Genomic DNA, 14573 nt, shown 5'->3' on the forward strand with positions numbered 1-14573 from the left:
ATTATTTATTTGATTTCTATTTCAGATAAATGCTGTTCTTTTGAATGTTCTATTCATCAAAAAATCCTGAAAATAAATTGTGTTCAACTGCTTTCATCATTGATAATGATAATAAATGTTTCTTGAGCAGCAAATCGGCATATTAGAATGATTTCTGAAGGATCATGTGACACTGAAGACTGGAGTAATGATGCTGAAAATTCAGCTTTGATCACAGGAATAAATTACATTTTAAAATATATTCAAATAGAAAACAGTTCTTTTAAATTGTAAAAATATTTCACAATTTTACTGTTCTTGCTGTATTTTGGATCAAATAAATGAAGCCTTGGTGAGCAGAAGATACTTCTTTTAAAGCATTAAAATAATAAAAATCTTACCGTTCTAATCATTTTGGCCACCACTGTATTTATTTATTAATTCTGTGTTTGTGAGAATATATACATATGTATTGATTTATTTATGGACCAATGTGCTTAATATGTCTTAATTTACTTTAATTTAGTTTTTATTTCTTGTATTTCTTTCTTTCTTGGGAATCATGTAACTGGTATCTCGTGTGTGACATCAGCCAAATTATGTGTTATGAGTGCACTGAAGCAGTGCCTTGGCATTTTCCATAGGGGATTCATTAAGCTCCATAGAAAACAGTTAAAACGCAACAAGAGTGTCATTTGGAGATTTTTTTTTTTTTTGTGTGTGACATATTTCAATACAACTTTCAATTTTAAAACAATGCTTCAAACATCCATAGTGAAAGCTCTTTGCACAAGTGCAGGGTTGGGAGAAAGTGTGATTAGTGAATGAGCTTTTTGGGATTTGTTTAGGAGGTATCAGTCTGAGGCTTTAACGGCTTAGCCTAACTTTCAGGCAGTCAGCAGGCACAGGGCGTCCCGGACTCCAGATCAGCCGTGAGCCCTTTGCTCAGGAGGAATGCATCCTGCTTGGGTTCTCTTCCCAAGAACTTCTTCAGCATGTCAGCAGCATCCTCAGACCCTCCAGGCTTCAGAACACACTTCCTATAGTCCAGACCCACCTGTTTAACAACACAGAAACATGAGCAGACATACAAAAGGCATATTTATGCACAGGACTCACAAGCACTGCAGGTTAAGCTAACCTTAGGGTCCATGATGCCTTCTTGTTTGAAACGGGCGTAGAACATGTCCATGGAAAAGACTTCACTCCACAGGTAACCGTAGTACTGAGCATCATATCCTCCAGCCAGGTGACCGAAGGTGGCAGGCATGTTTGTCCCTGTAAGAGCACGGGGGGTAATGAGGTAATAATAATAAATGCATTCAGTTTTAAAATTAGTTTAGAAATGTAATTCTGCTAATAGAGATGACATTTACAAATATTCATTATAAAATTTGTGCCAATTTTGCTATAGGTGAAATAAAATTAAACAACATTGTGAAAGTCTGAAAGTCATTGTATAAATGTTATAAATTATATTGTATTAATTACTGTGCGTGGCATAAATATACAGTATAAGTAAATATCCCTTTGTATTACTAAGAACAAAAATACATTCTGGTTGATCATCCCTTTATGCCGGTCACACTCAAGTAGTAAAAAAAAAAAAAAAAAACTCATATTGTGTCATTATGACACTAAAGTGCTTATCCTCATTCCAGGTGGTAATAATATGTACAATTAACTAGTAATTCCTCAGTGTGTTCATTTTGTGAAAAGATTTTTTTATATTACTGTGACCCAAATCTCATTTTACCTGGTGAAGCAGGAATTCCCAGAATGTCCAGGCAGAGTTTGGCATACTCCTCAGCCGCGTCGAGCCCATTCTTTGTGTGCAAAGCCTGGTCCACCTTAGCCAGAACAATCTGCCTCAAGTTAAACAACCCTGAAAAACGAGGATATTTTAAATAATATTAATAGGATACTATTAAAAGACAGACTTTTTAATAGATATTGAAAACTGTGAATATTGGATGACATTTTTCCACAGCAATCTCACCAGAAAGACAAAAAATAAATTAAAAAAAGGCAAGGATTTGCTTAAATTGTGAAAAGTAAGTGTTACAAACCAAAACAGAGTCTGTGGTTGTAAGGGAGGGATTGAATATAAAGATGTCAGCCAAAAAAGGAAAGTCGTTTCAGTGTTAATACGTTGAAATAAACAGCTTACAAAGACAATATTCCTTTGGACTTACATTAAGAGAGTGTTTTCACACTTGAGTCCTTTTTAAAAAGAACCAAACTCAGACTCCTTTAAGTGGACCAAGAGGTGAACCAAGTGAAGGTTTTAGGATTTACTAATGTTTATATGTTCTAAATGCTCCTGTCGTCTGCTGTGTTCAGACTTGATGTTGGCTACATTCAATGTACTTTCTTGAGCAGATAAAATAAAAAAGGGAGTTCATGTGTCTGACTGCTTGTATTAATTGACGAAAATGTAGCCATGTGCAGTAATATTGAAAATTGAGGATGCAACGCATCATTATATCGAATGAGTAACATGATAATCGTAATCAAATTGAATCGTGAGACCAGTGAAGATTCACACCCCTAATTTGTACGGAGGCATCTAATTCGAGAATGGAGAGATCAAGTAAGCCTGGACTGATTTGTCACAATGGACATTTTTAGCGAACAGTGCCGTTAGCTGAAAGTGAACCTGAACCGTAGTCAGACCGCCTCCTGAGATGGTCTCAGTTCGGTTCACTTTTATGGATTCTGAGATAGTTTGGAGTGTTCACATATGGGCCAAAAAAAAACCCCCACAAACAATGCTAAGACTCCTGAAAAGAACCAAGTGTGAAAACACCTTAAAGGTCCCATGACATGAAATTTTCAATTTCTGAGGTTTTTTAACATTAATATGAGTTCCCCTAGCCTGTATATGGTCCCCAAGTTTCTAGAAATTTCAATCGGTATAAATCGAGCTTTTCCTATCTTTCTCTGCCTTTGAGAAAATGGAGGCTCAATTAGGCTGATCTTGAATCCCCTCTTTATGACGTTACAAGGAGAAATGTTACCTCCCCTTTCTCTGCTTTGCCCGCCCAGAGGATATTTCTCGCCCATGAGAAAACGAGCTAGGAAACAGGAACGCGCACGCGCGATTTTAGTTTGTCCACGAGAGACATAATGGCTTTTGAGCGAGCAAAGCATAATAATTGCTCAATAATTGGATGTACAAATGAACACTGAAGGGTCAATACAAAGCTGGGCTTGCTGAACGTCTGAAACTAAAGTCTGGATCAATCTCTTTGGCTCAGCTACACACCTCGGACAAGTAAGTCAACTAATGATATATAAGTGTGTTGCTTTACTGTTTATGGTTACCTAGTTTGTTACACGTAGAATGTGGCTGTCACATGAGCTATGCAGTTTATGTGTGTGAATACACACACTGTAACGCGAGTGTTGTACACTTCTTTGTTATTTGGATAACCGTTTTCCTGTTGGTAATATGGCGCGCGCGATATCCGCATTTCAAGATCGCAGAGCTTGATGTAATTGTAATAAGATAAATGACAGACGTTACAGATCTCTCATGAAAAGGCAACAGTAGGTTAGCGTTAGCTACATGATAATAACTGTAAACCATCCGAATAAAGTACCGTATCCAAACATATTATTTTAAACTTACCATTCGGAAACGTCCTGCTGGAGCTGCTGAGTTGCAGCTTCTCCATCTGGATCAGATTCTGGGTCAAACTGAAATGCTTGAACAACTGCGTGTCTTCGTGCCATTGCAATATATCCAACATAAACAAACATGCATGGTATCGTTGCGCAAGATGGTCAAGGCCACGCCCACCTTCCACCTTGCGCTGCCTTTCTCCTCCCCATTATCATTTAAAGCTACAGACACCGAAACGGCCTGTCTGAAGGAAGCTCATTCTGGGACTGGTTTGTAGTGGCTATAATTCTGCACCGAGGCTGAATTTTTGGAAAGCGATTTCAGATACAGTACTAGGGACCACTAAGGTCTATATTAAAGCCTACAAAAAGTAGCATGTCATGGGACCTTTAACAGAAATATTCAAAATAAGACTAGGAAAGTGTGTGACAAATGACAGTGCAAACTTTTGTTTCATGTTGACTTGTAGCTAGCAGGTGATCAGTTTAAGTTGTCATCTGTGAAAATGACCACCACTGTTTGTTTTGTCAATGGTCACCTGTGTTAGCAAGTCTGGACTTGATAAGTTTGTCCAGAAGCTCCTCTGGAATGGGGTTTCCTGTTTTGTAGTGCTTGGACATGCGCTGCAGTGGCTCCTTCTCCCAGACCCAGTTCTCTAACATCTGAGACGGAGCTTCCACGAAATCCCTCTCAACGTGAGTCCCGCTGAACATTGCAAAGTCAGTCTGAACAAACAAAAGTACATCCATATTTAATCTTCAAACACTGCAAATTAGTTGCAACCTAAGTGACACTGAAAGCCTCGATTCAGACCTGAGCACAAAGCTGGTGCATCACATGTCCAAACTCATGGAAGTACGTTTCCACTTCGTCGTGCTGCAGCAGGGATGGAGCGTCAGCGGTGGGCTTGCTGAAATTAGCCACCATGGCAGCCACAGCCATTTGCCTGGTCCCGTCCGGGAGCAAACAGCCGGGCTGCAGGCCAAAGCATGCAGCATGGCCGTACTTCCCCTCCCTACAGAGATAATGGAGAATTAGCGATTAATCTAGCTGAACTACCACTGAAGCTCTGCGCGCAGGATATAAATGGGTTCTAAATCTCAGAAATCCTACACTGAAGCTGCCTAGCCACCCTCAGGATACAGGGGCCAGTTTCACCAAACCCTTCTTAAGAAATAACTTAAAGGGCACTTCACCGCTAGCAAAATGGGCTTTCAATAAAACTTGGCTGCCTATGCAGTAGAAGAAGAAGCATTTTGAGTGATGAAAAAGAAAGAAAGAAATTGCCCTTAGGTAGGAAAGGTCAAACAGGTGGGAACAGTTCAAATCCCATAATGCACTAGGCATGTTGCCGTCCAAGGCCACTCCGCCCAGTCTGCTATGGATACGTTTAACCAGAGACAAATATCACCTTTCTTTAGTACTAAGAAAACATTTAGTCATAATGGTGTCAACTTGTATTGTTCCCGGGTAAATTGTAAACCACAGATTTGCGATTTAAACAACTACTTTCTTGCCTGAAAAACTCCTAAAACTAAATTTCGTGAAAATTACAGTAGAATTAAAAAAATGTGCGGGTTCTCCTCTGCTATTGACGCTTGCTGGTTAGTGAGAGATGTATTCTGGGATACCTGGCTGTCTCAAGTCTGCACAAGTCTTATGTGTTTTGGTAAAAAAAAAAAAAAAAAAATATTATGGTGCATTACAAACTTCTAATGTAGTTTATTTCCTCTACCTGCATATTACCATAATAATCATAACACACTGTTCTCGTCGCAACTGGCTTGACGGGAGTTCAGAACTGTATTTTTTTTTTTAAGAGCCTGTCTCAAGACAGTGGTCTGTTGCATTGATTTGCGCTCTTTCTCTAGAGTAAATGCACCCTGTGTATGGGTTCTCTCACTTCTGCTGAAAATTATGTTGTAATTAAACAATTAAAAACGAGGTGCCTATTTGACTCCTTCTTCTAGAGTGGTTACTGAATTTTGAATTCTGCAAAGTTACATTACAGAATCATGACCAATCATTCTTTACATTATTGATAATTCGTGTCAATTCAGAGTACTAGAGAACATCCTTATTTCTAGTAATAATACATATTACAAATATGTCTATATTTGACAGCCCAATATCTTATCTTCGAGGATTTAAGCAAAGTTTTTTACGATTCTTATGAAAACAATCAAAAGTATACAAAAGTATTTTTAGAAATACATATTTTCCCTTTAAAAAAAAGATAGAAATTAAGAAGTATTGTATTCTTAAGAATTAAAGATTTTTTAGATCCCCACCAGAACAATTTCAGTAGAAACCAAGTATGAGTGCTTACCTGGGGAAAAGATCCAGATAAAACTGGCCCACCACCTGGCCGGAGGAGCGGTCTTTAACGCAGTACAGCGTCACATCATCATGCCAGACAGGAGCTCCCTCCACCTGCTGAAAGGTGAGATTAAGCAGCTCCTGATAGATGTCCAGAAGGCCCTTGGTAACCACCTCCATTGGGAAATACTCCTTTAGCTGGTTCTGATCCACTGCATACTGCGTCTCCTCCACCTGGGTCATGTAGTAGCGTGTGTCCCAGGCATGGAGTTCTCCAGTGATGGGCAAATTTCTCTTCTTGCACTCCTGTTCCTTCAGCTTCAGAATAACAGCCCTCTCTTCCTCACCCAGGGGCTTCAGTTTACGGGCCAGATCCTCTGAAGTGTGCAGGGGGAATAGAACACGTTTAATGGAAGGGTTAAACACAATTGCACAACAATGTACTAAATTAACACTTTGCAATAATGTTCCATTTGTTAACATTAGTTAACTATAGACCTTATGCACCAGAGAAACAAGTGCGCAGCCATCTTTAGAATATTGTGTTTGAACTTCAGTTTTTGCGGCAGCTCTGTATATTTCTATTGCATTGCTGTTGAAGAGTAATTAGCTAGGGAAGTGGATTTACTTATTGTAGAGTTAACAAAAGTCATCATGCCCATTGTAATGTTTGAAGCAGATGTCATAAATGTCAGTAGACCGGGAAGATTTTAAAATGTAAGATTTTAAGATTTTTTATATTATTTAATAGACCTGAGCGAACAGACTAACACTTAACAGTTGTTTATTTATTAATCTTTGTTAACTTTAGTTAATAAGAACTGCTATAAATTAAAGGGATAGTTCACCCAAAAACGAAAATTCTGTCATCATTTACTCATCCTAAAGTTGTTCCAAACCTGTATGACTTTCTTTCTTCTCCTGAACACAAAAGAAGATATTTTAAAGAAGGTTGGTAATTAAACAGTTGCTGGTCCCCATTGACTTCCATAGTATTTTTTTTTCCTACTATGGAAGTCAATGGGGTCCATCAGTCGTTTGGTTACCGACTTTCTTCAAAATATCTTCTTTTGTGTTCAGGAGAAGAAAGAAAGTCATACAGGTTTGGAACAACTTGAGGGTGAGCAAATGATGACAGAATTTTCATTTTTGGGTGAACTATCCCTTTAATTGCTCATTGTTAGTTAGTGCATTAACCAACTTTAACTAATGGAACTTTATTGTAAAGTGTTACCAAATACACTATTGTTCAAAAAAAGATAATTTTTGCAATAAATTTAAAAGAACTATTTGTCTGTTTTTAATATATTTGAAAATGAAAAATGCATTCCTGTGATGGTAAAGTTGAATCTTCAAGTGTCACATGATCCTTCACTCTAATTTTTTTTTATAGAAATATTGTACATAACTTTACTCTCACCTTAGATCAATTTTAACCATCCTTGCTAAATAAAAGTATTTATTTTTTTATTGTTTTACCATTTATACTACAATAAATAAATAAATAGATTTTCTCAAATGTTTGCTTTAACTCAGTATAACATCATTTAAAAAAAGTTTCAGCTCTTATCTCAGCTCTATTATATATTTATTTATTTTTACATCTGGTACATTTCTATGTAAAGACAGCAGTCATTACCGAGGAAAGTTGCAACCTTCTTGGAGGCTTTGGCCATGTTCATCTCAAGCACAAAGTCAGCATGAGTGCTGAAGCCCAGCAGGCTGCTCTTCTTGGAGCGCAACTCTACAAGCTCCTTCAGAATAGCAGAGTTCTCCTATCAGGGGAATCATTATAATAACATTATTAAAATGATACATTAGCATTAATTTATAGCATCACCTAAAGAGTTTTCAGGTAGCATTCTAATTACGGTTACATTTGATTTCTGGGATGTCTGACCTCTTTGCAGCGTGAGTTGAAAGCCTCCTCTAACTTCTTCCGTGTCTCTGGTACAAAGCACTTCTTCATGGTGGGAAAATAATGAGGATACTTCAGAGTGAGCTTCAGTTTTCCAGACTCATCTTTCTCCAGAGAGTTAAGGAAATCCTCAGGGAGCCCACCTAAAAAATAAAAATAATCTATGTAAATAAATGGTTCACACAGATTCATTTGAGTCCCTGTGGATCATTTATTTTCTTTTTTTCAACTGTTTTGTAGAAACAGTAATGATGCAGCTAATGCATCCTTAAAATACCTTCAGTGTAGTTATTTATTTTAGTCGTCACCTAATAAGCATGTAAAATTCAGCTCTGTTCAATTTTGTCACATCGCCAATAGTCTCGGTCACTCCGGTCACTAGAAATCAATAGTCTTTCTGACATGGAAAATTACTTTGAATGCCCTTTACTAATGCTGTACTAAAGTGAGAAAATGAATATCAAATAGACTAAAATTCAATAAAAAATACTGAATACATTTCTCTAAGTGTTGGCATAGTAACTTTTAACGTTTAACTAAATTAAAATGACTATCTTTGAAGTTGCACATTGCAAATGCAGTGTTTTGGATTAAGGGTAAACTATGTTATTAACAATTATTTACACCCAGAGTTGCATTACACTTTATTATAATATTACAATGACCATAACTGCCTTATGGAGGCACTAAATCTGATCTTCAGTGTCTCTCTGAAAGGAAAGTACTCTGCCCACCCACCAAGCTCCTCTCGAGAGTAATACAGGCAAGTCGTATCTTCATTCAGGTGTTTGTTGAAATCGATACACAGATTGCTCATTTTTTTCTTGATCTTTTTGATCTCCTGTTACAGGGAAGACAAAACTCAGTTACAGGCTAGAAGAGTGTGTTTGCGCTACTGTTACACAGCAAACTGAAAGTTAGATCTTAGTATCTGACCTCCTGTGTCTCTTTGGGAAGATGGAGGCCATTTCTCTTCCCAAGCTTTATGAGTCTCTCCATATAACGCTTAGCCTCGGGTGTCAAACTCTCATCCGATAGCTTCTCCTGTTAAAACAAACAAAAAGACAAGATAACAAAAATAAAACTATAAAAATGTAAAATAAAATCTAGGGGATGATTACATGTTTAGAGAAGGTGTTTCAAACTTACATCACCTTTACCTGTTTTTATATCATTCATGGCTAATAAAATTATGCACATGCTGGTGGAGCAACACACTAATATGTGACTTATTTGGTAAAGTCAGTTAACAGGTTTCCTCAGAGCTCAGTTCAGTCCCTGAGAGATACTAGCGTTTAGTTCCTGAGAGAGATGTGCTAGCGCTCAGTCCCTGCTCACCTCTAGAGCCACGATTCTCTGATAAACATCCTCCCTCATACTCATCTCCACATCAAACTCTGACAGCTTCTTATCGGCTTCGGTGCTGGCCGTGCGGACGTCCTTACAGGGGGACACATGCTGAGGGAAATCCAGCATGTTCCGCTGGACTGCAAAAAAAAAAGAAAAAAAAGAAAGTCAATTTACATAATTTTGGACTATCGTCTCTATCTATTCCCGTGCAGCGCCATCATGAAAGCTTATTATTTGAATGCGTTAAGCCTTGCAGTTTAAAAACAAGTGATTTTTAATCGTTCAAGCGCAGGAAGCAGAGGACTCATTTCGGTATATGTGCGCTGTCTGACAGAACGCGTGGTTTTTGAACAGAGTTGTTTTTGGCACCTTTTCGGGCTTGAACAGTCAAATACACACTCGTATGTGTCAAAATGCCTGTCTTTGCGAGTATCCTATCGGCCTAATAAACCTGCTGCTGTCTGTCATTTAATTTCAATCAGAGAATATCATTGCTCTTGACTCAATCACTTTTGTAACTTTAATAAGTATAATGTATATTTAAGTTACATGGTGAATGCTATGCAGTGTTTTTGTACATTGGGTTACTTTATACAGTTATGTAGTATTTCTATATAGGCCTATCTTGTGCTTGAGGTTTTTCAGGTAGGTCTATTTCATTTGTATCTTTGTTCTAATGTAGTTGTTTGCCCTATTGCTTATAATTTGTTTCTTTGTTCATATTTTACTAATTTATCTCTGACTGTTTACTTGTCTTGAGTGAGCTTTACAGTTTTTACTTATGTTAGTTAGGCTAGTATTAATTTTTTTGTGATATTGACGATAAGATTTATGAAATTTCAATGGTATAAAAAATGTGGATATATATTATATTATAATATATTCTATATATATATATATATATATATATATATATATATATATATATATATATATATATATGATACACATACACACATATATATAGACAAAAGTTAGTGAAATTTTGGACAAATCGCCAAATAACACCAATACTACATTTCTTCACTGATACTGATAGTTGATTTTCGAAAGGAAAAAAATCTCTACCAACTAATGCTCAAACTATACAGACAACACTCATTTGGTACAGTTCTATAATATTAGAGGTTTTTTTTTAATCATATATAATAAGGCTATTCATTATTTTTTCATATATAATAATTACACAACTAAAAACTGAAATGTTTGTATACAACTCAGTTGCACATAAGGTAGTTTATATAAACGCTTGTATTCACGACAAATATATTCAAGCATACATATATAATTAACAATAAGTAAGCTCTTCTCTAGTGTTTTTTTATAGCTAACTAAATTGTGAACATTGGTTAACTTTCCTGAGGTAAATACAAGGTTAAGTGACATTTTTCATGTTATTATAACTTGAATTAAATTGGAAGGAAAGCCATTTATTGTTTGAACTTCATGACAAAATGGAGAGAATTTGAAAGCGGAGACTTTGTTTCTTATCAGAAGTAACAAAGCACAAAGCTCTTTGCAATTATTGGATGGGAGGTGAGCTACAAATGTTTGGTGCGGGGAAAAAACACGGACCTGGCAACCCTGGTTTGAATTAGGGGTGATTCATAGTGAAAATCGGTTTTATCGACCGATCCCGGTTATTGGCCGATACATCATACTCATTTTAGATTATATCCATAGTCTTCAAAATTCAACATTATATCTATCTATAAACAATGTGAAGAAAAAGGAAAGAAGAAGAAATGAAAGGAAAGGAAAGGGGCCATTTATAATTTGTTTAAATGAAATTCAAATTCAGCTAATTCAACACCTTAACAATGGTAAACCGCAGCGGGAAGCGCACAGAATGGTCAGTGTCATTATGCAAAAAGTGCTGAATGGTGTATACCACTGAACACAGCTTTCTGCACACTCAGACTTTTTTTCTATGGAGCTTACAAATGTAGATAGATAGAAAAACCTGGTATATATTACTTTGTACATGTCACCTCTGGGCTGAACTATTAAGGCAAAAGTCATCTGAAACAAACAACAACCGAATAACCAAATAACAGAAGTGTTGTGTCAATAAATGTTTTATTTATTAGTGAAATATCAGTAAATGTTGTGTAAAATAAGAGTTACATCATATTTACATCATTTTGTGTACAACACATTTGCCTTACCCTTAAATTTTAATGGTCCCAGGCTTTATTTTCTTTAGGCAAAACAATATTTATTTTATAATAAAAGGTAACATTTCAATTGATTTCTACCTGTGTACTCTACTTCCACATCAGCGAGGGCCTTCAGGGTGTTCTCATAGCTGACACTGGCCATGTCCAGGACCCCGACTGTATCGTACACCTTTTTGGTTTTGGCAATAAGTTCTTCAGTAAGCTGGTGGATCAGGTCAGGAGTGAGGTCCCAGCGCAAACGGTTGTCATCACAGACCAGATCCCCAGAGCCAAACACAACTTCACCTGAACAATGAAGATGACAATGCTTAGATTGAATAATACAAAAGTATGAGTGGTAACACTTTATTTTACAGTGTCCTTGTTACATATGTTACATGTACTTACCATAGTAATAACAGTCAATTATGAATAATTACATGCAACTAACCCTCAAACAAATCCTAATCCTACCCTAACCCTATAGTAAGTACATGTAGCTGCTTAATATTACTCAGTACTTAAATATATAATTACACTGTAACAATGACACCTTAAAATAAAGTGTAACTGTACGAGTTATCACATTGAACTTAAATGTGGATCCAAAAAGGTGTTCTGTTAATAAGTCACAATGTATTGTTCCTGAAACAAAATATCCATCAACAAATCGTGAAAAAGGTCAATGATTTTAAGGTTAGGACTATGATTGTTCTATCACCTGGCAATGACACAGTGGATTTACAAAAATCTTTAAATAAGTAACGTTAGATAAGTTCCGATTTAGCGTTAAATAAATACTGATATCTGCTCTTTACAGTTATTGTGAATCATATTGTTAAGGGTGTGTGATGAGTTTGCTATTACATCTTAAGAGCTTAAAGGTTAACCAGCTAATCTTGCTCTACTTGAACATGACATATCTAATTAAATTGAGCCAGCATTATATACATAACGTTAGAGTAACAGCTTCAGAAGAATATTGAGGATATGTTTTTTGTAAAAGGAGAAATAATGGCGATAAATGAGTCTCCAGCAATATGAAATGTGAGCCCTGTCATTGTGGGACGAATGGCGTGTTTTCACTTGTCGGAACCGGATGGCGAGCGGCACCAGCTGACCGAACTTCACAGCTGACCCACCGAATACTAGCTCACGGCGCTAACGCGCTACAATCACCACGTCGGTTCTACTTAAGCTTCATTTAAACAGCAGACAAATATGTTCAGGTTCTTATATTCTAGCGGTATATATGTGGTCTAGAAGATTAGCGTAACGTAGCTAACTTACCTGTAGGTGCCATTTTCCACTCAGTCAGAACACCGCGTGTATCAGCGACGATTCAAAGAACCTATAATAGCCGCTCAGTCACTCTTCCTGCTCCGGTCACATGACTCTCCATGGATTGGTCGGAGACTTCTGCAACCTTTTTTTTTATTTTTTATTTACGAAGCAGATACAAACAAATCAGGTACAATATAAAAATCTTCATACAAACCTACAGTGCACATCTTAGAAAATAAATACATTAAAGAACAGAAGAACATGGAGCACTTTATAAATGACAAAAATGGCATTTACATATTCAAAAGAAAATGAATCAAAAGGGCAGTTATGCTATAAGATTGTTTATAAAAGAAGCCAGTTTTTACTTCTGCAACCTTATAACAACCAGAGATATGTCAGGGCTGGGGCTGGGCGATATGGCCAAAATAAAATCCCCGATTTTTTCACAACAATTCCGATTTACGATTTAAATTGATTCCCCCCCTACTTAAAATCAATCTGCAGATGAAAAAGAAATGGTTCAAAACAAGTTTGAACTTTATTTTGTTTTGATTTTCCCTTCTGGGATTTGATCTGGATTTCCCCCTTGGGGTTAAAGTGTAATCAGAAACAACAAGCCAAAAAAGCCAAAATGGCAGACCCTTTCTTTGTAAACAGTGAAAATGTAACATAACATAAAATGGGTGGATTGGGATTGGGGGGTGTAAAAAAAAACAAAAAAACATCACAATAAGTGTATTGGGATTGTCAAAACATTTAACTAAACAGAATTGTATGAGTTTAGTGACAACACAATGTTTACATACAATGACTGGTATGCAACTGTTTCTATTATTGCTCGACACAAATTTCACAATTTCAACATCTATCTATAACTCAATAACACTAGATGTAGCATACAATTCTACTACAAAACTACTGTCCTGCAGCTCAACTGATATGAAATATTAAATAGCCTATTTAAAAAACAATTCATACTTAATCAATGCTCTTTACCATGTTCTAATCTAACCCCAGGGGTTGTCTTTTTTTTTTTTTTTTTGGCTATGCCTAGCAGATTTCAAAGATTTTTATTTTATTTTATTTTTTTATATAGGCTAAATGAAGATCAAACTGAATGAAAACTGAATATGCCAGATCAGTCCAGTCCATTATTTGAATGATATAGATGTGAAATAGTCAATTAATTAAAGAATTACTCAACAGATTATCAAAGTCACTATCCACAGCCCTAATCTAAAACTATAAAATTCATGAAAACGTTGCAGACTTCCATAAAAGCCTTGATAGGAACAGAGTAGCTACACAAATGCCTAGATGTTCATAGGGTCTAAAGAGAATCCATCGTATTGAAACATCTCTGTGAGCTTTGAAATTATATTGTGCAAAGCTCTATAAATAAACATGATTTGACCTGACACTGACTATAATCTCTGCGGGTCTGTGGCCATCTGCTGGCGAGGTGAGAATTTACTGGTTAAACCATTTAACAGCCTGTCAGATCAGATGTCAGGACAACGGGCATACTCTGTTAAAGCCATAGATGGATCACATTATTTTACAGGTTTTGTATGTGAGACATGTAACAACAGCAAGCAAGGTCAGTGTGACCTTGACTGATGCATAGAGTTTAAAGGGATACGGGATTTATAAAAAATACATTGTCAACTTAATTTCTGTTTAAAAAATAAAAATACAAATATATATATATATATATTTAGTGCACGGTAAGTCTATTCATTTATAAAAAAAATTAAGAACTATGACAATAAAAGTCATTATTACTAGTGCATATAGCTTCAAATTTGTGAACAAATGGTTGATTTTTTCAACTGTAATTTTAGGAGTGTTTTTTTTTTTTTTTTTTTTTTTTTACTGATTTTCCATCTACACACCTTAACACTTTTTCTATTAATAGTATTAATAGTCTATT

At 36.2% G+C, this 14573-nt stretch overlaps 2 protein-coding genes across 3 annotated transcripts in view; both read right to left on the reverse strand.

Moving 5' to 3' along the window:
* Window positions 1-514, reverse strand: part of nwd1 (NACHT and WD repeat domain containing 1) — a 25335-nt gene extending 24821 nt beyond the window's left edge. For both annotated transcript variants that reach the window (XM_082155281.1, XM_082155280.1), the window contains exon 1: window positions 1-514. This exon is cut by the window's left edge and continues 1220 nt beyond it. The gene's annotated coding sequence lies outside the window, so the exon portion shown is untranslated.
* Window positions 515-670: 156 nt separating this feature from the next.
* Window positions 671-12779, reverse strand: thop1 (thimet oligopeptidase 1). The gene is made up of 13 exons (XM_082155282.1): window positions 12644-12779; window positions 11453-11659; window positions 9183-9331; window positions 8781-8888; window positions 8583-8685; window positions 7827-7987; window positions 7566-7701; window positions 5937-6303; window positions 4421-4622; window positions 4146-4332; window positions 1736-1864; window positions 1121-1257; window positions 671-1036 (listed from the first exon to the last, which is right to left on the reverse strand). Exons 1-13 carry the CDS (start codon window positions 12654-12656, stop codon window positions 875-877), a joined length of 2061 nt encoding a protein of 686 aa, XP_082011408.1. The 5' UTR covers window positions 12657-12779; the 3' UTR covers window positions 671-874.
* Window positions 12780-14573: the final 1794 nt, after the last annotated feature.

Source organism: Leuciscus leuciscus (assembly GCF_965113295.1).
Source record: "Leuciscus leuciscus genome assembly, chromosome: 23".
In the NCBI taxonomy this organism is placed as follows: Eukaryota; Metazoa; Chordata; class Actinopteri; order Cypriniformes; family Leuciscidae; genus Leuciscus; species Leuciscus leuciscus.

Excerpts from the sequence above, each read along its gene's own strand:
- thop1 (XM_082155282.1), bottom strand. Across the intron at positions 7,988-8,582 it reads TTACTCTCGAGAGGAGCTTG|GTGGGCTCCCTGAGGATTTC; the intron begins GTGGGTGGGCAG and ends TTTATTTTTTAG. Across the intron at positions 6,304-7,565 it reads GAAGGTTGCAACTTTCCTCG|AGGATCTGGCCCGTAAACTG; the intron begins GTAATGACTGCT and ends TGCACACTTCAG.